Source organism: Neolamprologus brichardi, chromosome 12 (genome assembly GCF_056152115.1).
Source record: "Neolamprologus brichardi isolate AB-2024 chromosome 12, ASM5615211v1, whole genome shotgun sequence".
Lineage (NCBI taxonomy): Eukaryota > Metazoa > Chordata > Actinopteri > Cichliformes > Cichlidae > Neolamprologus > Neolamprologus brichardi.
In genome coordinates, this window is record NC_142115.1 from 25,059,489 (window position 1) to 25,082,806 (window position 23,318).

The following is a 23,318-nucleotide window of genomic DNA, read 5'->3' on the forward strand; positions in this document are numbered from 1 at the left end:
TCATTCATTAGCTGTTGATACACCAGCATTCTTTGCATTGGTATTAAAACATTAATAAAACATTTTTGAATCTCTAACATAGTCACAAAGAGAGGCAAGTTTGTGAGAAGAATGTAAGAGAAGGTAGAGGAAAGAAAGTCATAATTTTCACTGGAATTATTCAAGATATTTTAAAGTGGAAATCCCAACTTAAAAAGCAATCCTTGGTGAAAAGGCTCCTTGCAGTGATAAAAATTAGATATACTGTAATTTTATCTCACATACGATCACCCAGCAGAGTATCAGCTAACTTGGCATGCCACAGGTGTCACCTGTAAACTGTCATGCTACTATGTCTCACATTCCTGTCTGTCCCTAGCCAGCCTGCCTTCATATCTGACCAACCTTGATGCCTTGGGCTTGATGTGTTGCCATGGCAAAGCTTCAGATAGCCACCCATCTTGTGAAGGAAGCGGGCCTGATTGGGGCTTCTTCCTGAAAGTTGTTTTCCTCCTTCCTCTTTTAATGCCTGACAGCATTTATCTCTCTATCTACTGTAAGTGGATTTGTGTCTGGGATTTGCTTGATAGATGATAGCAGTTATACAGTGAGGAGGTTTCCTGCAACTCTTTTTATTATGTGGCCTATTTTTCTGAGTAACCCTCTAAACTATGTGCTATTATGAGTGTGCACACATGTGTATGTGTGTGTGTGTGTACGTGTGTGTGTGTGCGTGGACTAAATTTAGCACAGATTTTCTTGAGGTTGATGATGTAACAAGCTGTCTATGTAGTTCTCAATAAGCCTCGATGGAGAACTGCACAACAATCCTATACAAGAGAAGCGAGTTAGACTCCCTCTCTTGGTTTTTCTCTGAGTAATTTTACTTTCACTGTCAGTCTGTTGTTTTTTCTGTCTTTCTCTAACACTCAAGGGACAGAAATAGAGAAGAGAGGAGGCCAAAATGAGAAGAGCCACAGGGAGATTGAGACTGCATCGTATCATAAATGCAATACCAGTTCTCATTTTAGAAGAAAAATGCCCATCTTCTTTTGCTTTCAACTCTGAGGTGGATTTGATGGCTAGACACTGGGCTTCATTTGATACCCATTTGTTCTAAGACCTTGAATACACCATGCACTGATAACCTGATCATCACTCATCATCATCAGTGTGTTGGCCTGTCAAAGCAAACTGATAAGTTGCCCACTGTATTGTGTGCTCAAGAACATAGGAAAATCACTCATTCCTTATTATCTGTATGAAGATATATGACGAGCCATGTCCTATAAGTGAAAGTGTGATTTTTCATAATGGGCCTCTGCTCTCTTCTTTTCTCGTTTTTGCTTCTAAACAAACATTCACTCATATTTCTTCGTGACAAACTTTGATTGCTTTTATTGTTTCAGTGCTACACAGCTCATGACATGGGACGGAAACCCCGCGTGCCTCATGATAAAATGCATGGAAACAGCACAGGACACGTCTTGCATGGCAATACAACGATGGCTGCCGTCGCATATAAGCTATATACTGTAGCTACAACACTGAATAAACATGAGCTTGTACATTAACAGCGAAAGTTTCTATATTGACTTGTTTCACCGGTGGATTATTTTTACACCATCCTTAAGACACGACTAAAAGGGACTGTCCCTGAATGAAAGTCTGTGTATTGTTGTTGTTTTTTGTCTTTTTGCTGTTTCTATATAGTCACTGAACATCCCCGCTCTCTAACGTATCCGCATTTAAATAAACGCAAACGTTTTTCTTTTCTTTTTTTTTTACTCTGGTTATGGTCTGTGGAATTTGCATTTTATAATCTTCTTGAAAGCGTTTTGGAAGTCTTTGTTGAAGTAGGCATATATGATGGGGTTGAGGAGAGAGTTTGAATAGCCCAGCCAGTTTATGACTGCGCCCAGCCACTCGGGCATGTAGCAGCTCTCTGCACAGAAAGGCAGTACCAGCGCAACGATGAAAAAGGGCAGCCAGCAGAAGATGAAAGTTCCCATAATGATGCCGAGTGTTTTCACCGTTTTACGTTCCCTGGCCAGCGCGATCTTTCTCTTCGCCCCCGAGTTCTTTTCATTCATGTTTTCATAGCCGTGCGAGGAGGACTGAGGAGTGTTGGGCAGAGGCAAGTGCGTCTTTGAGTTGCTGATAACTTCTATGATCTCCAATGATTCGCCCTCGTCTCCATGCTTCACCGCGCCATTTACGCACGGAGAGCTGGATTTAGACTCATCCCCGCGCTTCCAGCCTTTGCCGCCGGCCTCTCCGTTGGTTTTCTTGTGAAAGATGGCCGGAGACACACTCAAGCACTTTTCTGACACTTTTGCTTTCTCTGCTTTCTTTACTGTCTTTCGAATCCGAAACCGAGCAGCTCTGAATATTCGTCCGTATAGAACTAACATGAGGATAAGAGGGATGTAAAAAGCTCCAAACGTAGAATAGATGGTGTAGCCCGGGTCCTGGCTGATCATGCAGGCGTCGGGGTTTGCCCTGTCTTCGGCGCTTCTCCAGCCTAACATAGGCGGAATAGAAATGGAGAAACCAATTAGCCAAGTGACGCTAATCAAGAACGCAGCTCTCCTTGGTGTCCGTTTATTTACATAGTCAATAGGGTCCGTTATGGCCCAGTACCTGTCCAAAGCAATTGCGCACAGATGCAGGATGGATGATGTACAACACAGTACATCCAGAGAGATGAATAAATCACAGATCTCCTGCCCCAGAGTCCACTTGTTTAAAACCTGATACAGGGCCGCCATTGGCAGGACCAGCACAGAAACCATGAGGTCTGTCACGGCCAGGGATCCGATCAGATAGTTGGCCACATTCTGGAGAGATCTCTCCAGGGCGATGGCTGCCACGACGCACGCATTGCCAAATATGGAGCAGAGGATGAGGGCCCCCAGGAGCAATGAGGTAATAATCTGGTAACTTAGCACCAGATCTGGAAGAGACCCGGACCCCGTGCCATTTTCACCCCCGTTCCAGTCGACAACCACGTCCCCCCCACTGGGGTAAACACTGGTCGCGTTGCTGTCGTTGTTGCTTGTGGTTATAAAATCCATAATGCAACCACACTCAGAGCGAAACTTTTCCCAAAGTAGTGGGGAGTAGTGGAAGAATAAGCAGGAGTCAGTCAGCCCCCTCAGACTGCTGCTGCCGCTGTGCGTTTTACCGGGTCCATCGGAGTTACCGGGCTCGTGCTGTCGCTCTCAGGACGCATGACGCAGACGTGCTTGTGAGTGCGTGTGAGGGGGCTGTGTATGTTGTAGCCCATGAGTGTTGACAGCCGGGTGCGCACACTGGTACTGCGAATCATCTGAGCTTGGTGACGCCGTGAATTCATTTATACCAACAGCTTTAGGTACGTCAGACCGGGAGGAGGTCGTCCTGGAGGTTTGTGCCTTTACTCTTCTTGTTGCTCAGTTTTTCATCACAGACCGCCACCGAGGGTGCAGAGAGCTACTGTCCTTTTTGTATCTCCTTTATTTTACTCTTTGGACTCACTGAAAAAAGTATTTTGTTTATTTATTCATTATTTAAAGTTTAGTTTTAGCCTTCATCGGAAAGGGTTGGTATCAGCCAGAACTAGTAACCAGGAATTTTTCCTTTCTTTTTTTAATATAACGAGATATCAGAAAATTAACTATCAAATGAAGCAAATTTGTCGTTGGGCTACCTAAGACGGATACATTTTTAAAAAAAGAGTATCTCTGTTCCCATGAAGTTTTTGTGTAAAGCAACTTCGTTTTAAACGGATCTTTAAAAAATATTTTAAAACAGTTCTGAACTAGAACCGAGAAATTCGTACAACGTGTTTACGAGTGGAGCTTTGCAATTTTGATGTGAAAGGGAGAAAAGTTCAAATGTCCAGAGCGCTGAGAGAAAAATAGTTTCAGGACCAGGAACTGCTCCTCTGCAGTCCTGAGAGGAATGCTGCTGCCCTCTGCTGTACGCGAATTATATTGCACCAAATGGTAGCCGTTGCTCCATCAGCACATATGAGTTCAGGGTAGGTTGTGTGAGTACATTACAGGAAGGAGGGGGTTCCCTTGAAAACAGCTGTAGCCGTTGCCTTGTGTTCAAGTGTATTCGAGCCAACAAATAATGTCAGCTATGAGTCAGAGTGGAGTCTGAATAAACGCAGTTAGTGAGGAACTTCTCAAAGGGGAGGGATGGAGGCTGTGGGTGAGTGTCTGTTATAAGGTGATTGTATGAAAGATAAGTGAGTCTAAAAAACGTATTAAAAAACCCCGTAAAAGTTCTCATTGGAATTCCACACAGAGGCCCTAAGGCCAGGTGATAATAAAACATTTAAAAAGAAAAGATATTTAGATGCAAAATGTCAATTTGGGGAAAGGGCCATGAAGTGAAAATTGCAAAAGCTAGAAATGACCAAAGCTTAAATGGACAACAAAATGTGTACAAACAGAGCACATAATGGGAAATTGATATTTTCTGTATTTGTTGAAATACGTTTTTTCCTACAAACTGATCACCATTTCTATAATAGCTGACTGCTGCAATATCTGGACAGTATTCCAACCTTTTTTCGCTTTCATCAGACTGTGTGCAAAGATCTACTTTTTTTGGCCACAGCATATGGCTCAAGAATCCAGAATTTGGCAGCCCTGGCTTCTGTTGTGGATGCTACAGTGAATTAGTTTATGACCAGCTAAAGGGTTACCGTTGTTCTAAAGTGACAAGATTGTAAGATACATTTTTTTCAAATCACTAAAGCTAATTTGGGATAAGACTCATCCAACACTAGTCCCAGCCTCTGCCTCCAAGTGCCCCCCCCCCCGCCACCAAGGATAATACTCAACACATTTGAAAAAACTCCAAAGTTCTGTTTTAAAAAAAACCTTGTTCTGCATTCTTTTTGTAGGATGGTTTCAGTTTTTAGACACTTAACTTTGATTTTAACTGCAAGAATCTGCTGTGTTGGTTATACTGGAGTTTATAATCAAAGTGGATGTATTCTTTTCCCATCCCTCTGAAGCTCCCGAAATACCAGTACAATGATTTAATTAGAAAGTCTCATGCTCTTTCTGTATAATACTTCCAGTGTGTGTGGAAATCAGCTGACACGACACAGGTAAATATAGCCTTGTGTTAAATTTGAAGGGGGAGGGTGTGCGAGGATGTTTTAAAACATATTACCACTTTCAACCAAAGAGTGGTGAATCAGAAAGAACAAAAAAGTAAATCAAATTAGAATTTGGGGTTGTCACTGTGCCATAAATGGCACTTGTTCTCTTCCTTTTTCAAGGTACTTGGCAGGTAGGTTGCACAAAGCATCTTTGAGTGCTTGCCGCTGTTCTTTTGTATAACATCTGACTTTTATTTGTCTCTTGATGTAATTCCAGATTGACTGCTTGGCATTGAGGAAGCCACTCAATTTTCTCAGAATGTCAGCGAAACCAAAATCTAAGTAACAGAAGTACTTATTAAAATGACAATTTTATCAAAGACAGACACCTTTAAAGAGATACAAATCACCCTTTCTTGTCATTTGTCTTTGAAACAATTAGACATGACAGTCACTGGAAAAATGATAAAAGCATGTAATAAAAGCTAAGTGCTGAAAAAAAATGAGGATAAATTTAGTGCTTTCATTTAACTGCTCTATAAGTGATGGATAAAAGATCAGATTGCCAGGAAAGGATAAATACATTAAAGAGACCAGACACTAGACTGACGCAACAAACTGACAAAACAACTTGGCAAAAGATGAGAGGAAATGTCAAGAATACAATGAGAATGAAGGAATAGAAAACAGGTGAGGGAGGTGTGAAGAGCCACCTTCACAATGGGAAAGGGTGGAAAGGATGATTATTTTGATAAATACTAATATATAACTTCATGTAATAACCTTTTTAATAGAACCTCAGTTATAAAGCAGGATCCTTAAATTCCAGTAACCAAGAACTGATAAATTGTTGGGATTTTGTCTGATTGTTGGAGTTTCCTCTGTATTATTGTCACATCTTTACCCTACAATTTAAAGCACTTTCAGGCAACTGTTGTTGTGATTTTTGCCTATATAAATAAAAATGCATTTAATTGAATGATTTTCATGCACATCTTTTTTTAATTCAGGAAAACTAAATTCTGTTAACAGCAGCAAATAATCTCTTTGCTTTTTTTAAAAAAAATAAAGGAACAAAGCAACATTTTATTTGCTAGACCACTGAAATGCTTTAACAAGGAAGCAGCAGCAACACACACACACACACACACACACACACACACACACACACACACACACACACACACACACACTGTGCTGTGCTTATCAACCAGTGAGTGAAAAAAGCTGACACCACGGTTGTAGGCATGAGGGGAAAAAAGGTGGCTCTGGCTATTTCACTTGATTTTTGTGAGTCTGCTGGTTCCATAGTGGTGTGCTTTCTATAGGTCATGAAGGACAATAGCAAGGCCGTTAACAGTGCACCTATTGCAGTGGGGCTCACTATGGGGACTTTGTCTTTGTTAACAGAGTGGAATGCCCCAGTGGGCTAACAGGGGCAGGATAGAGAGCACCACTGCTCACCACCTCTGCACTCGAACAGTCCCTGTAGCTCTTAAAAAGAGCTTCAATCTATACATCCAGAAGAAGTGGGAAAGAAGAGCAGGAAAAGGATGACAGGGGAAAAACCAGGCTAACTGGGCGAAGTTGCTTCAGATGTCTTCCACTGGTGGGCGAGGTGCTTTGAATGAGCCATGATGAGCTCCCATGTGGGAGCTTCTAGTGTAAATGTCTCGAACAGAGTCGGATGTAGCGAAGCTGAGGATGCTGGTGAGGAAACCAGTGCTAATGACACTCACACACCAAAGGTGGAGAGATCTAGGCAAAGGAGTGTAAATCCAGCAGGCGAGGGAAGGTCAAGCAATGTGCTGGTGAGACCTGCGCTGTCAGGTGGAAAAGCACACAAAAAGACCTGCAGTGAGGACAACAAAGGAAGCTGGAGAGAGCAAAACCAAGACAGGGGTGAGGAGACAATAACTGCTGGAGATTTGGAAGGCAGAGAAAGAGGGAAAAGCATGGAAAGAAGAATGGCGGAAAGAGATGAAACACATGGAGATGAAGCACAGTATAGACAGAGAAGAGAAAGCACTGGAAGTTTGTCAAGTAATAATTCTGATCATCAGTTAAACAACATTTTGGAACTTGGAGAAGGATCGAGCAACTTGCAGAGAGGACACACCTGCTCTCGACTCCAGAGCACTGGCTGCAACTGGACCTTCACTTCCAGTTCAAACGCACTGTCCCGTCGGCCTGCTACTCATACCAGGTCCATACCCCGGTCACCCCAGAGACCTTTATCCAGACCAGCTGCAGGAGACTTGCACCTCTACTCACTAAGTTCATTCAGGGAGCCAGATCCATTCTGGGTGGAGGTGAGACCAGGGTCAGCAACTGGACGATCTTTGACCTTCTATGAGCTAAGAGGGGAAGGCGAGGATGAGGGTGATGAAGAGAACGTGGAAGATGGTGATGAAGGAGGCAGCGGGGTGGTAAGGGTGATGAGTCAAAGCGTGACCTCAGCAGTGGCACAACCTTGTGTTCCTTGTGAGAGGAGGATGAGTAAAAGGGAGAGGAACAGGATTAAGAGTCTGAGGAGGAGACAGCGAAGAAGGGAGAAATGGAGACAAAATCAACAGCAAGAGAGCAGACAGGTGACTGGCACTGCACACTGACATCACAGAGGTTTAAGTATCACCACGAGATGAGTCACAGAGGCGGTTATTAGATCACTAAATGATTTAGTAATTGCTAGATCCAGTAATTAATACCCAGGATAATTTATTTTTTTTAATATGTAATCTTTATGGACTTTAAGGATTAAAGACACACCAAATAACAAATGTTTTTAACTGAGTAAGTCCTGAGATTTATACACAGGACTTACTCTTACTAAAGAAGTATTTATAGCACAACATGGCAGGTATATGTAGTAAATAAATAAAGAAACAGAGGCTGCATGCACATAATCACGTGGTACAAAACAACAGGTACAAACATTAGGCCTGTTTCTTTTTTGTTGTTGTTGGGTTTTGTTTTGGTTTTTTGCACTGCATCTATTTTTCACTGTTTTTACTCATGGTACTTTATATTACAGCATACACGTGTGTGTGTGTGTCTGTTTGTTTCATCTAGACTCTGGCTCTCGAAAGCTATATCAGCAACCAGCTCATTTCAATAGCCATTGTGTGCGCGGTTTAAAGTGGGGTTACATCTGAATTAGTTGCATGATGAGGCTTGGGCAGAGAGCCCTTCAAAACCGACCAGACAAAAGAGCAGATTCCATTTTGATTGGCTGCTGCAGAGCTGCAGTCACGTTGGCAGACTGAAATTACTCTGACTGCTCTGTTACCGAAAGTCAAATTAGTTTCTTCGACACTTTCGTATGATCGATTTCCTAATCCTTTGTCCTCCTACAGATTGTGCTGTTTTTAGTTGAGATATCTATCTGTTATTCATTGGACTTGGTGTGTAAATAAACTGGGTCATGCGACAGGACCTTAGCACACCAGCAAATCTACTAGCATGGCTGAAAAAGAAAGGAAGAAAGTCCAGACCTACTCCCAAATAAAATGCTGTCGTGGGACCTGCGCATGAACAAATGTCTGCAAATCTGAGTGAACTGTAGCAACGCTGTAAAAAAGAATGGCTCAGATTTCCCCCACAATGACGTGAGAGACTGATAAAATCATACAGAAAGCCATTATTTAAACTTAGTGCTGCTAAGAATAGTTCTGCAAACTACTGAATGATAGGGTATGCTTGGTTTTTCATACGCTGTGTCTCCATTGCTGTATAGGCTTGATAAATAGATAATGACACTGTAGCATATAATGTGTTGTCATTCATCTGAAGCTGATAGACTCTAGCAAAAACCTAATGATTTCTTTTTTTTATTATGTCCTAATAATAAAAAAAATAAATAACAGATTTTCAAATAGGTTTGAAGGCGGGTGCATTTTGGTGTACACTGGATGAAGCCAGCTAGCTTCTTCCTTCTGCTTCCATTTATCCTAAGCTAAGCCAGTCATCACCTTGCTCCTTCTCCACACCTAGCACATATATTTATGTTCTCAGCTAACTTTCAGAAAAAAGGCATTTTTTCCTTAGACTGATAAAGACATTGAAAACCCAACATATATTCAATATGTTTTTAAACAAATACTTTTGTTACCCAGTACCCATTTCTTGCTCATTTATCATGTTGAATCTTTATTTACAATCATTTATCAGCTCTGTGAAAATTGAATTTCAGAAATTTTGCACTTATTCTCGATTGGGAGAATATAAAAACCTAGAACACACGCTGCTATTGGGCACACTGGTCAGATACCCTGGTTTAGATTTTGGATTTTCACAATGTGTTTTAACAATATTTTGTACAATACAGAATGTTTTACATTTTTTAATCCCCTTTTTAAACTGTCTTAACTTACTGCATTCATGTGGCTGCCTTCTTGGTTTGTGCTGGCTTGTTTGAATTTGTTTCTGAGAAAAGTGTCGTAGGACAAAGCTAGAGGAGATGCTGTTGTATAAAAACAAACCACAGGATGTGATTTCCTCCTGAGTAATGCAGAGACGTTTAGTGTTGGCTTGTTTCCAGCTGCTGGAAAAAAGCTAAAATGTGGTTTTAGCTGCTGTTCTGCAGAAACACATTTTGTGAAGGAAATGCAAATTGTTTGTGGTGCAGCAGCGCTATCAAATAGAGCTTCACTCAGTTATAGGTTAATCTATAAATTAGCAGGTTTTTTTTAGTCTAAACTTTGGTTCTGTATGTCATAGAGCACGCTCTTATTCATTTATATACCAGTATATGATTGTAACCTAGACAAAACTGGCATGTCACCATACATGTTGCCAGGAGAGCCTCAGCATCTATGCTTACTTAGACACCCTGTGCTCTGTGTTCTCTCCTCTCTTTAATGACACACCTTGGGAGGATGGGCTGATGTGACTGGGAAGTCCCTGGAGCTCCCCTAGGGTGAGAAAATAGTAATTACTTTGGAAACACCCCCAGGATTCTTTTTAAACAGTGAAGCTTCAATTCTCAGGGGTCTGCCAACACAACACGTGTTTGAGGAGGCGGTGGGTGACTTGGAGAGCCTTGGCTACTATTTAAAAAAAAGAGCTTTTGTTACATCATGGAGTTATAGCTGGAATTTGGAACCATAAAAAGTGAGTGATGAGGGTAAATTAACTTTTGAGGAGAAGAGAAGAAGTAAGGAAAGAGTGTAGCAGATGCTCTGCATGATGAAAGAGAATACTAACTAGATCCAAAACCCACCTTCTGTTTTTATCCAATAGAGGTTAAGAGGGCTCATAGTAGGGCTTAACTGACAAACTGCAACAGATATAAAGTGACACATCCTAAGATGCACCTCTATTGGGTTTCCATGAAGTAATAGGAGTTTGAACTAATGCCTATAATGGGTCAGACTGCTCTCTCTAACAAACAATGTTTATGCTTTACAGTAAGATGTGTGAAAATGTAGGTAGGCAGACATTTCACTTGACTGAACTCACACCTGACACCCTCATGTCCTCACACATATTATTATGCTGTTTGGATGGGTGTCAAAGAGGGTTACATTCGTCAAAAGAGAAAAGAAATTCAAATAGAAGAGAACTGTGAAAGAGGACATTTTCACTTATATTTAGTGCTAACTGGTAGCATCTTGTAGTGATAATTTATACTTAACATCTCATACGTGAAGGGTCAAATCTCTGGATTGCTAGGCAAGATACTAATATAACTGTCTGAGAAGTTAGTCCATATAGCCAAAACTGTGCAAAAATGGGTTTTATCATTATAATATTGGAGCTTTAAATATGCACGGATGCAAACATAAGCAGGTTTGTGGTCACACAAGAAAAGATATTTTTAACAATTAAAATGTTCTTTTCTACTTCTGTTTTTTTCCCAGAGTTCAACAGGAAACCCATCCAGCAGCAGCAGTGAGGACGATGAGGCCCTGACTACCGGGGACAGAGAGGGCTACATCTGCGCTGTCTGCTTGGATGTGTACTTCAGTCCTTACATGTGCCATCCGTGCAATCACATCTTCTGTGAGCCCTGTCTTAGGACCCTGGCTAAGAACAGCCCCACTAATACCCCCTGCCCCCTGTGCAGAACAATCATCACACATGTTTTCTTCCAAAAAGGTGAGATGATGAGCAAGGACCACTTACTGTATAATGACTTAATCAAACTTCCTCAGCACTAAAGACTGAATAAAGCGAGAAAGGTTAAAAAAAAACAACTTCATGTAAAAATCTGACATTAAAGACAAACGATTTCAGCTATATTTTTATTCCTATGATGGCTGCTACACAACATCTAAGCTGCAGATTGTTCAGAGGGCCCAGCTGCAGATGTCCCACAGGGAGCAGAGTAGACCTAAGTTCAGCTTTGACCAGATGAGTCACTTAGACTGAGAAGACAAAATCAAACACAGTCTGAGCACTTTGATTTGGTGCTTTCTAATGGAAATATGAAGTAGTATTCCCTGTGGGTGGAAATGAACTGTAATAATAGGAGCAGATGTTTTAGGGTTTCTTTAAACCAGTAAAAAGTGGAACCCTAAAGCTGTAGGGAAACCTTTTCACCACAATGTTAAGAAGTATAATAGTAGTTATTACTGTAATAATATATGTATGGTGTATATTTCTGTGGTGTGTGCTAACAAATGTATTTTGTCACCTTGGGATAATTTATTAGATACAATTTTGGTTTGATTTTGGTCAAATTTATGAATCACTGAAAAACTTTCATTATTCATCCCAGCCTATTTCTAGATGTATATAGTAGCATGGATTAGATGGTGAGGAGGACTGTAGAAACACTGAGGGCTCTTGTTAATGATTAGATGACAAGATTAGACTGTCGTGTTGATTACCAGAGCCAAGGTCACAGAACAAGGAGATAATCAGAGAAGCAAGTGACGCCACATGTGCTGTTAGTGAATGTGTTGAGTAAATCAAACATATCTAGCCAAGCTATGAAGAAGTGATTAAAATGGTCGGGTTTTTTTTATTGCATTAACTTTGTGTCTTTTTTAAAATATGTATTTATATAGAGCTAAACCAAACAGCAAGAACATTCTTTCCAAAGGAATACCTTTCCCGGAAACAGAACTTTCAGAAAGCAAGCTGTGCAAAGTGGCCTCTCCCGAGCTGCAGAAAACTCTTCCGCATCTTTGGAGGCAAGTTTTTAATTCCCTCTAAAGTGGGGTCATATTTAAGCAACGTCATCTGCAACAACAGCAAAAGTATATAAAGATAAAGCATAGCTAGTATTTTATGAAGCTGCACTTAAAGAGCGCTGTTGTTTGTGACTTTTGACAATATGACGCGTGTATGCTGTGCTACCTATTTATCGTAATTGTACCTCAAGGCCTCACAGAAGACTAAAAATAATCCTGTGCATTTTTCATTTGTATGAATTTGTAAATGTCTTCAATAGCAGCTCTAGTTGTATTAAAATCTGTTGTCTAACATTTATCAAAACACTGAGGTTATGTGTGTTAATTACCCCAGAGGAAATTGTTGCTTTTTTAACTACACAAAATGACTTATTTCTCATTTGAACCAGGCTTCCAGAGGCAGTCGAGTCCTATTGCTAGACGCCAGTTCCCTCACGGAGAAGGCTACCCTCTGGACACCATGGATTTCGAGGATGACACTCGTGGCTGGCGATTTGACATGGACATGGTCATCATCTACATCTACTCAGTGAACTGGGTTATTGGGTTCTTCATATTCTGCTTTCTTTGCTATTTGTTCTTCCCCTCTTTTTGATGCCCTGGCAGCAATTTTGGGGATAGCAATTTTAACATAGAAATAAGGTAAGGCTGAAGATAAATTTTGAAGGGGGGGGGGGGGGGTAAAGGGGAGTGAGGACAAAACATAAACATGATGCAGCGAGCATGCAAGTGCATATGCAAATTTTAAAAAAGGGGGGTCAACTTAAGCTGTAAGGTTTAATGAAAACGCAGTGAGTGAATTTCAAGCAGGTGAGGAGGTGTGGTAGAGGAAAACCATCAGTGTGCTAGCTTCACATCTCTAATAAATCACTGAAATAAGGAAAATCCAGTGTTCTCAGTTTTGTGTCTCAACATAATGAAGAGCATGTTAATATAACATGTTAAGCTGCAGTGTTTCAACATGATCCCATTACACTTTTCAATGCCTAAACTTTTGTTTAACAGCACAGCCACTTGAACTGTTCCCAGTGTGATTACTTTTCTAATGTCCAAGGACATATTAATTTCAGTGTGAAATTTTTAATTACCAACTTCCATCCACTGCAGACACTTCATTTTTAAGATGTGTTATTGTTGATTAAACATATTGTAATGCAGCAAACACTCCATGCAAAATAAGTTTAAATTGCATCCTTGTTGCATTCCTGTAAGTGGAATTAACCAAAATAATGAGCAGATCTTAGTTAAAAGAAAACAGACTGATGAGGGTCTAATAAGACTGTAGAGGTTGGATATCGCAATAGCAAAAACTAAACGAAACGTTAGAAAAACACACAAAAAAATGTGCTTTAAGGTATGGGAACATTCATTTGTGGTTTCATGAATGCTTTCCCCAACATATTACTAATGCTAATAATGCTTATACCTGATGGGGGCACCATGATGGTGGTGCAGTGCTCAGTACTGCTGGTTCTGGTTTTAAATGGTCTGGTCAGGTGAGGACTTTCTGTGTTTAGTTTGCATGTTCTTCCTGTTTCCCTTCATGCTCCCTCCCTTCTCTCTGGTTTTCCTTCCACAGATTTGGATGTTAGGTTACTGGTGAGTCTATATTGGCTACATGCATGTTTAGTTTAACTTATTACAATTTATATGAAATAACATTTAAACTTCCATACAGGTTTGTTGATGCAACCAATTTTTATTTAAGGCATTTTAGGTCATTTCTTTTTTTGCCAAAGGATTCACACATCTCACACATCTTACACATTTCAAACTTTTAGGTTGGAATATAAAAAACTTCTTTATTTGAACTTTTCCCACAAGTTTCCATTATTTCTATAGCAGCTTCATATAAAGTATGCACCAGGCTTTTAATCTCCATATGGGTGCATTGCTCATAGCTCTAAAACTAGACGTTAGCCAGTGCCGCTTAGCTTGCTGTAAATGATGGTTTATGAAAATCTGTGTTTATTACATACTTCTGGTCCACTTTCCCCATACATTTCAATTTTAAATTATTTAGATCAACTTACATTGCATAAGGCTCAGAGACAAGTGTTTTTAGCTGGTTTCAGAGCTGCTAAGAAGTTGATTGCCACAAGGGGGAAACTTCAAATGCTCATTTGGCAGCAATGGCTGCTCACTTTCATGGATGTGCTTATCTTAAACTCTCCATAGCCTAAATCTGTGGAGCTAAAGAAGGTGTAGTTAAACTTTGGGTCCAAGCTGTGGAGAATCTTAAATCTTTACTGAACTGATTGCTTCATTGGTCTCTGCTCTCTAGCCGTTCATCTCCCATTTTTTGTCTTGTCTCCTTTTGGACAAGTTTTTTTTTTTTTTTTTTTTTACATTTTTTGTGTGTGGCTGTTATGGTTCTCTTTGGTTGTTTGTTTTTTGCTGAACTTTTACTGTAGTTGTTCATACTACTGATATGTTTAGGGTTTTTGTTTGTCCGAAAACATTGATCACAAAAACTTACTTTAAACTAATTGTCACTATACAGTTGTAAACTAAATATCACAAACTAATTCTCTGCCTTGCCTTTTTTGTGCCATTAATATATGTGATTGCGTCTTCAACTCCACACGCAAGTCTTCCTTTGTGTTCATGGTAATGCATGTCAGGAAGAGCACTCCATACACATTCACTGATTTATTCACAATATCTGCTGCAAAGTTTTCTATTTGTGGTTGTGAAAAGCAAGGAGAGAAAAGCACTCATCAACAGCCGGTAATTGATTCTGGCACTCTTATAGTAAAGCGGTGTCCATGCTGAAATAACGTATTTCCTGGATGATCTTTTGTGGTGTAATCAGACACACACACACAAAAACTTTATTGACCAGTTACACATCTATATACTCATAATATATAGTAAAAAAAATAGTTTGTCTTTGTGCATTTTTAACTTTAATGTATATCTCAACCCCAACTGTGTTTTAGGGTCTGGTGATAAAACTGCATTTTTATTAGTCGAAACGAAGCTAAATCTTGAACTATCCAAAATGTAAAATAAACGATATACTATCTACAAGCTTAACGTGCACTTTTTTCCAGTTAAGTAATGGTAATATAGCTATAGCCCACCCTTTTCATTCTTTATGTTAATTATATTCTTGTAAAGGTAGACGGACACACGCGCAACAACAGAAACTTAAGCACTTGTTAAGTTAACCTGCATGTGAGTATAAATGCAGTAATAATTTGTGATATTCAAAACTAAAGAGAACCACTTTAGGCTCATTTTTAACGGAAGTGTTCAATTCATTCTTTTTTGTCTCCACTCGGTACTTGTGGTGGAGGTAAAGTGGCCAGTGACCTCAATTTCATACGTACAGGAGTTGATATGTCAGCATGGGGGAGGAGGGGGGTTGAGTTGATGGGCCCTATTAGTATTCGCGTCCTTTGGGTGCGCAGTGTTGCCAGCCACGTCAGGCCTGTAGCAACTGTTCTTCTACTGCCTCTCCAAGGTTAGATATAGGCCCTTCCTAATAGCTGGAAACACTCAAGGAAACAGACTGCGAGCCGACTTGAGACCGCGAGAGCAGGAATTAAGTTTTTCGACGTTTTCCGACACAGTTATACGCTGTGAAATTGTCGCCGTGGACACTGGCCGTGTTATTTCGTCTTAATAGGAGGTTGTATAGCTAAGAAAAGACTGTTACCGTCTGTCTTATTGGTGCTTAATGGAAACGCGCAATCATAAAAAATGGTTGCATTTGGAGAATATCCGTGAATGCGATCGTTCCCTCTTGACATCGGTGCGTCAGAAAAGACACCTCAGCTAGCTGGAGTCCGGGTTGGGTGTGAAGTCTTCACTGTGCACCGTGTGCTGCTGGAGTGAAGGTGACTTGCGCCCCGTCGCAGTCAAGGCAATGCGGAGAGGAGTCACGGGCGCTCATCCGGTACTTTACCTGCGCTCTAGGGCTCTTCTTGGGAAAAAATTGCTACCTTTCCAACATTAGGAGGAAAGAACGTAAGACATAGAGCAATAATAGCGTTCGAGTTTCAACACAGCCAATAGCTGGCGAAGGTGAGCTGAGCGTAAATCGAGGAGAGAATAAGGTGAACAGTAAGGTGCAGGGTGGTAAGGCAGGAAGAGAGAAAGTGGTGGAGTTTGGGGGGATAAGACCAAATCGTTCTGTCTTAGGGCTGTTTTAATAGTGGATGTGTATGCATGAGTTCTGCATCGAATGGGCGCAAAAATCGCCCCAGATCCGCCGGGAACATCTTCCAGATCGGCAAGCCTCCTTATCGAGACTCACAAAGGAGGGAGAGCACCGAAAGTACCCGCAAAGCCCAGCGCGCCGTGGCCGACTGCAGAATGGTAGGTTTGCGGCACGTTAGTGCCTGCATGGTGCCTCTGATAAGGAGTGCTGTGCTATTATCTCAACCTTTCTTTGTTTAAGGATGTTCCAATACCCCGTGCATGCACGCCGCACAGGCGACAGCTCTTAATAGCTGCAAAAAAAAAAAAAAAAAAAGATTCTAACCCGGTCTAGCAGCCTAAAAATAGCTTTATGCATTTGCATTGCTTTGTCGGCAGTGAAGCCAAACAGAACACCTCGGCGTGCAGATTGACTGTGTGATTTGCATTTAAAGTGTGGAAAGCTGCTGGTGATTTGGAATGATTTCAGCATTGCCCGAATGACAAGATTACCCATGGTGGAGTGCATGATCTTGGCACATATGTGCTTTGACAGAAGCTGACAGGAATGATAAAGCCTACTTCACCCTTTCATACATCAGTGATCGACATGGAGCCTCGCTGTTCGTTTACAGGACTACAGCAGGATGCTATGCAGGAGGTGCACAAAAAGAGCAGATTACTTGTGCCCCAAGCTCAAATTTCGTGGTTGTGCAGACAACCAAATTTAGCATGATGGAAAACCAACCAATTCAACAATCAGCTGGTTTATCGTGCACTCTTACTTTGCGGGCTGTGCTTCACTTTCCGCGTTTTTCGCAAGGATCAATAAGCTTCAGTGACTGCACATTGCAAGGCTGCAATTTTTGAAATGAAGCACACGACAGTGTAACTGCACATGGAGCATTATTTGTCCCCATTAATCTGTTTGGGGGGGGGCTGTAAAATGCTGCTCAGCATTTCCTTCTTGGCTGACGTGTTTTCATGTTGACAGGTCGGACTGAGGATAAAGACTATCCTGCAATTTATTTGTGTGATGCTTACTTGTCTGGTTCGTTAGGTAATAACTTTTTGTGTCTGTGTGACTTATTATCTCGCTGTAATGCAGATCGTCCAAGAATTCAATACACTTGTGGCTCTGTACCGTGAGCTGGTCATCTCAATTGGCGAGATTACTGTCGACTGTCCTTCGTTACGGGCCGAAATGCTGAGGACCCGAACCAAAGGCTGCGAAATGGCGCGAGCGGCACACCACAGTCTCTCCTTGATATCGGGGTGAGTTGGCACAGACGCTGTCCGTGGTCCTGAAAATGAAGAGCCATCAGTGGCTGAACGCTCTGCAACACTGCAGCGCCGGAAGTTAAAAAAGTAGCTAATTTTACCAAAGTAAACCTGCACAAGTATCAACATTTGAGCTGCTGAATATTTTTTTGTGTGTTTTTTTTATAAGAATGTTCTTTCGATAGGCCATCTAATGCTTGTCCCATTAAAGGACTGATTTTTTTTTTTCATGGTGGGCAAAGTATGTGGGAAAACAGAACATGAGATCAGCTTTTAAAAATCATGACATTTCTAATTTGTTAGAAGGAGAGCTTTACCAGGAAGCAATCACAACAACATACTGTAACTGATCACTTCCCATTAGCTGACCTAAAACGTTAATGCACAAAGTGGAGGGAAAGTGGAATGCTTCCAGGGACTAATATCTGAGATAATAGTATCAATAATGTGGAGCCAATGACGTTTTTTTTTTCTTCTTTTTCTTGTAATTTATTGAGAGAGTGGCTCCTTCAGCACAGATTTTTTTTAAGAATCAAAATCCTTGGGAGTTTTTTTTCTTTTGCTCATCAAAAACAAATGACATCACAATGAAACAGTAAATTAAAGTGGTTAGAGCCAAAGTTTGTTCACTGTTTAGTGATTCTGAGTAGATTTTCATGCTAAATAAGATTTCAAGTGGTTTGTTTGTGATGAAAGCTTTGATTCAAGATACAGGAAAACAGCTGTTTTAGGAGCCTGAAAGGACTGCTGTCTTGGCCCACAATAGCGCCTCTACAATAGCGCCAGTAGAAGAAGGGCAAAGGGAGGCTTGGGATTTTAACATCCTCAGTGAGGCTAAGATGCCATCCAACTTGGCACACTCAAACTTACTTAAATAACAATCGGACAGACTGAAGCCAGTGGTGAGAGAGATTTGGAGGACGTCTGCAGTGCCAGCTGCTTGCCAAAGCCTGGGTGCTGCTGGAACAATAACAGCATCATGATTTATCTTGCAGTAGGGGCATATTCCTACCACTGGATATACTGTATATTTTAAACCACGAGAGATCCTTTTGTCTTAGAAATTATTTGTCACCATATTTTTTTTACAAGGTCCAGTTTTAAAAAGTGTTAAGCTGCACTCTTTTCTATTTTAATTCACTCTAGTGAGGCTTTAAAACTACATGTTTGATGCGTGACACTGAATATGTTCAGTGCACATCTCCCATCGCGCACATGCATGAATCATGAATGCAACGTTATTTGAATAGGAGCATTTAGTTGCTTTAAATAATAATATACCTCAATGCAGCAGGGCAGTGGTGGAAAATGAACCATTGCACTGTTGTTTTTCAACTGCATGGCTCATAATTATACACCTAAATACAGTTATACCTGTATCTGCAGAAAAAATACTATTAGCCATTGAAACTGTGCTCTTAAATGTTCCAGCTTCTGCTGCTAAATGGAGATGGTGCAGTAGCTTTAGAGAGAACTCTTAAATTCTCACTGATAATAGCATCTGCATCATTGCCATAATCATCACCAGCACATATTCTAAAAACTCCTTCCCTAAAAGCTCTCTCGGCCATCTAAGTGTCTGTCTCCGCTACTAGAGACACAGAGCTTGAATTAAACCAGTTCATTCCCCTTTAATAAAATAAACCCAGTGTGTCAGAATAGTTTGAATGATGCGAGGTCCCTCCAATGTGCAGGGGAAAGCTGATTAGAGGGATAGCACTGGTGACAGCTGTGCTTGAGCAACAGTAAAGCAGCACTGTGACAAAACGGTGATGGCAAGGAGAAGCTTGCTGTTGGAAGAGGTGAATTCTAGAGCATGATTTGTGTGAGAAAGATTTGTACCAAGTTTCACGCCTTTTATCGCTGTCACTTTCCCATGTGATATTACACCCACTGGATATCACCTGCTGTTTCCCTTTGAAAACCTGATTAATATAGTTGTGAAGCTACTGCGATGTCTCATAAAAGCTAATGATCAGCTCCGGTTGAATGAAAAATATTGTGACGGGCTTTTGTGTTGCTTGAATCTCTTCAGTGCATTTTATTTATATATTCTCAGGGAGTTAAGTAAGCACTACATATAGACGCTTGCACAATCACAGAGACAGCAGCAATTTGAACTTTGCTGCAAAACAACATGGATAAGAAGCACAGTATGTTTATTATCATTGCAGACTCTATAAGCTTACTTTAAGCTTTGATTAGGAATCACTCTGCTCAAACATTTTAATGCATATTTGAGTTCATAAACCTCTCTGGTCTTAAAACCTGATATTAAGAATTTGCTGTTATTCTTCAGGTTACAGATTTTCTCACTGTAATCACGTGCAGAAAATACCACGAGTATCACCAGGTCCAGTCCTCATTTATTCACTTAAGTAAAGCTATTTCCAAGTAAAAGCATGTGACTCGCATTTGTCACAGATTTGACACAGATGTGCACCCTGAAATTACAAGAACAGGCAGTGCATAAGTTACCAATGTAGGTGATCATATTTCTTCAACAGATATTGCATTTACAATTTAAATGAGTGAAACAAATAAGACATGTCAGTAACACATCCTGAGAGTGGAATACATTTTTCTTTGTTTTAACTTTTTGGTTTAGTACTAATATTTATTTAAGCTGCTGCTGGTTTCAGACTTAAGATTAACACATACACGGATGAATTAACAACTACTGTAATGCTCATAGAGACTTGAGAGACTATTTTGTCTACCAACTTCCACCTGGCTGGTAAGCTTTGTTCCCTTCATGTGCCATTTCAGGCCAGAGGACGGGGAAATCCACCCTGAGATCTGTAGGCTCTTCATCCAGCTGCAGTGCTGTCTGGAGATGTACATCACAGAGATGCTCAAATCTGTGTGCTTGCTGGGATCGCTGCAGCTCCACAGGAAAGGTTAATACACAGACAAGCCTCATGGATAGTTTATAGATAGTATGCTTTGTTTTGTTTTTAATTTTTTTAAAGAAACATGCGGACAAATGGGATTTTGTATCTCTAACGTCACCGTCATTCCAGTAATGCCATCACTAAACCGATCAGTAAACTCAAATAACTGTGTACAAATGACATAAATAATTTAGGTCAGTATCTAGTGAGGAAACACGATTAAGGCATTTCTCTGTGTGCTTTAGGTAACGACTCATGTGGCCCTCCCGGCTTAGATGGTAAAACGGAGGAAAGCTCAGACATCCCCATTCTGGAGGACACCTCTTCCTCCCCCACTGACTGTCCTCAGCTCTGCTGGCTGGTGGCCACTGACATAGAAAACATAGAAAAGTAGGTAAACAAAGTGTGTTCTGTTGTGTCCTTCTGGATGTATGTAGGTGCTGTGTCTGCACTTGCGTTTTTATTATGATTTAACAAATATTTCTCATTTATTTTGGTGGGTAATCTGTTACATTTCCTATAAGAACATAATGCAAAGTATCGTATCACATTAAATGCCATTTTAATACACTGGGAATACATGTTGTATTATAAGATTCATTGGGATGTTTATATTTTTTATCAGCTAAGGCTTTCTTGAAATTACATTTATGTAGTTTGTGTGGGTCTATAGTTTTACCTCACAGTTGGATTTAAGATTTGAGTCTACAAAACAATAGAAATATACCAAAAATAATCAGATATTTGTGTCAAGGCTTCAACATTTCAAAACACAAAGTATACACACTTATTTTACTACTACTACATATTTTTCCAGACACCGTGTGTGTTTACGACTCCTGCTATGAAATACATTATGAAATAAATTGAAATACAGTCCCTAGGTTAACATTAAGTCAAGAGTTCGAGTTAGGGAGGAAAGTCTCCAGAAAATCCAATCATGGAAACCTGATTTTGTGCATTTCTGTATGCGAGTATGTACTGCATATATTATGGATACTTTATGTACACAACATAAAAAGCCATTTGCATTACTGCAGGGATATGAGGGAGATGAAGAACCTTCTCAGTAAACTCAGGGAGACAATGCCTTTACCACTGAAGAACCAAGGTGAGAAAGAAAACGCAAAAAGCAGTAACACTTTCAGAATTATTCATTGTGGAGCAGAGGTACTGGTTTAAGTGGACTGCATCGTAGCTCAAATGAGGAAAAATGCATGACTTGGCTGTGGTGTCTGTGTGTTCTTTCGCCCAGATGACAGCAGTTTGCTGAACCTGACTCCCTACCCACTAGTCCGACAGAGGAAGAGGCGGTTCTTTGGGCTCTGTTGCCTGGTAACCAGCTAAGGGCCCCGCCTTTGTGGGTAGGAGGCGGCAACAAAGACACCATTACCCACTGTCCTTCACCACTTGTGTCTCCCACCAATCTATTACTGCCATTTTCAAATAAATTGTCTCTTTCTCTTTTTTTTAACGGCTGCCCATTTTATAATTTTATTTTGTAATACGAAGAAGAATTGTAACTGCAGTGTAATGAAAACAAAAGTCATGAACATATATTTTAAGATATTTTGCAACAGATTTTCCCCTTTTTTGGTAAACGAAGTGCGATATCTGCTTGTCTGATGTAAAAGGGAATGAGAGTTTGTCTGAAATGATAATATCAATGTTCTGTTACTTCCACAAGCCTGAGTGAATGAAGTGGATTTATGTTTTTATTTTAAAAAAAAAGGGAATCTAAATGTCCATTTTGTCAGAAATAATGTGATAACTTATGAACAGATGCCATTCAACACATCTGAGGACGGCTCTTGCAATGACAAAGTTTTACTGTCGTTTGTCTAAGCTGAAATGACAGGTTTGTGAAGAATACGTTTGTGTATTACAGTCTCCGTTTTCTGTTCCTTGCTGTTTTTCTTCTCAATGTACTTAATTTAGTCTTCCATAAAACAAGAACCTGTACCCAACTTAAACTTTCCAGCTTCAAAATGGAATAGATGATACAATAGTCAAAAGAAAACTTCTTTGCACACAATATCTATCTATAAATCGAGACATTAGACTTGTATATACACATACTCTTTACGCAATGCTCTCTGAATTATTTTCACGGTTGCACGTGGTTAGTAAAGAAGCTGTTGGTATAAGCAGAGAGCATCTCTCTCTCTTGGGCAGTCAAGCAGACAGAGCGCAGCTTATTAAATATAGTGATCACTGTTTATGGCAAGCTGAAGGTACAGTAGTCAAAGCTGATATAGGTCATTTTACATTGTTAATAAAACTTTTGTTATTGAAACTCATCCACCAGTGTTTGTCATTGTCTTGCATGAACTGAAATGGCCACCGGGTGGAGACAAACAATCAACAGAGACAAACTTGTCTAGCACGTTCTGGTAAAGCTCAAACAGTAAAATTACACTGAATTAATTAGATAAATTGACTGTGTTAAATGCAAATTAGGTGGTTTGCATTCAAAGAGCAAACATGTATGCCATTATTTGTGCTTTTTTTTCTCTGTCCTTCTTTCATAGATAGATAGATAGATAGATAGATAGATAGATAGGAATTTTTTACCACATCTCACCCAAAAACCATCAATTTATATGCATTATCCCTTCAAGAATGGCAGCTCAGATGCACTTTTAACACCTTTCCCCCAACTATCAGTCTTTGTGATCAACATCTGAAACCTAGAAAATCATTCTGCTGACCATAAGTATTTCTTGAATTGATGATAAAACATTAAGTAGTTGGTGTCTTCACAGCTATTCACGG

The 23,318-nt window shown here is 40.3% G+C and overlaps 3 protein-coding genes across 3 annotated transcripts; 2 read left to right on the forward strand and 1 right to left on the reverse strand.

Annotated features, from left to right (window-relative positions):
• Window positions 1-1,113: 1,113 nt before the first annotated feature.
• On the reverse strand, window positions 1,114-3,294 carry htr1aa (5-hydroxytryptamine (serotonin) receptor 1A a). Its single transcript, XM_006789811.3, has one exon. It carries the CDS (start codon window positions 3,054-3,056, stop codon window positions 1,773-1,775), a length of 1,284 nt encoding a protein of 427 aa, XP_006789874.1. The 5' UTR covers window positions 3,057-3,294; the 3' UTR covers window positions 1,114-1,772.
• A 3,224-nt stretch (window positions 3,295-6,518) lies between these two features.
• On the forward strand, window positions 6,519-13,092 carry rnf180a (ring finger protein 180a). The gene is made up of 4 exons (XM_035907361.2): window positions 6,519-7,674; window positions 10,945-11,182; window positions 12,097-12,222; window positions 12,612-13,092. The coding sequence occupies exons 1-4, from the start codon at window positions 6,718-6,720 to the stop codon at window positions 12,815-12,817; spliced, it is 1,527 nt and encodes a 508-aa protein (XP_035763254.2). The 5' UTR covers window positions 6,519-6,717; the 3' UTR covers window positions 12,818-13,092.
• A 2,559-nt stretch (window positions 13,093-15,651) lies between these two features.
• rgs7bpa (regulator of G protein signaling 7 binding protein a) lies at window positions 15,652-22,837 on the forward strand. The gene is made up of 6 exons (XM_006789812.2): window positions 15,652-16,548; window positions 17,477-17,643; window positions 20,419-20,549; window positions 20,789-20,933; window positions 21,584-21,654; window positions 21,799-22,837. Exons 1-6 carry the CDS (start codon window positions 16,399-16,401, stop codon window positions 21,888-21,890), a joined length of 756 nt encoding a protein of 251 aa, XP_006789875.1. The 5' UTR covers window positions 15,652-16,398; the 3' UTR covers window positions 21,891-22,837.
• Window positions 22,838-23,318: the final 481 nt, after the last annotated feature.

What these genes read in the sequence shown, in the direction of transcription:
- htr1aa (XM_006789811.3), bottom strand. Translation starts at nt 3,056, where the DNA reads ATGGATTTTATAACCACAAGCAACAACGACAGCAACGCGACCAGTGTT.
- rnf180a (XM_035907361.2), top strand. Translation starts at nt 6,718, where the DNA reads ATGATGAGCTCCCATGTGGGAGCTTCTAGTGTAAATGTCTCGAACAGA. An exon ending in AACAGCAAGAGAGCAGACAG is followed by an intron (nt 7,675 to 10,944) that starts GTGACTGGCACT and finishes TTTTTTTCCCAG; the next exon opens with AGTTCAACAGGAAACCCATC. An exon ending in ACATGTTTTCTTCCAAAAAG is followed by an intron (nt 11,183 to 12,096) that starts GTGAGATGATGA and finishes GTATTTATATAG; the next exon opens with AGCTAAACCAAACAGCAAGA.
- rgs7bpa (XM_006789812.2), top strand. Translation starts at nt 16,399, where the DNA reads ATGAGTTCTGCATCGAATGGGCGCAAAAATCGCCCCAGATCCGCCGGG. An exon ending in AGTCTCTCCTTGATATCGGG is followed by an intron (nt 17,644 to 20,418) that starts GTGAGTTGGCAC and finishes GTGCCATTTCAG; the next exon opens with GCCAGAGGACGGGGAAATCC. An exon ending in TTTACCACTGAAGAACCAAG is followed by an intron (nt 21,655 to 21,798) that starts GTGAGAAAGAAA and finishes TCTTTCGCCCAG; the next exon opens with ATGACAGCAGTTTGCTGAAC.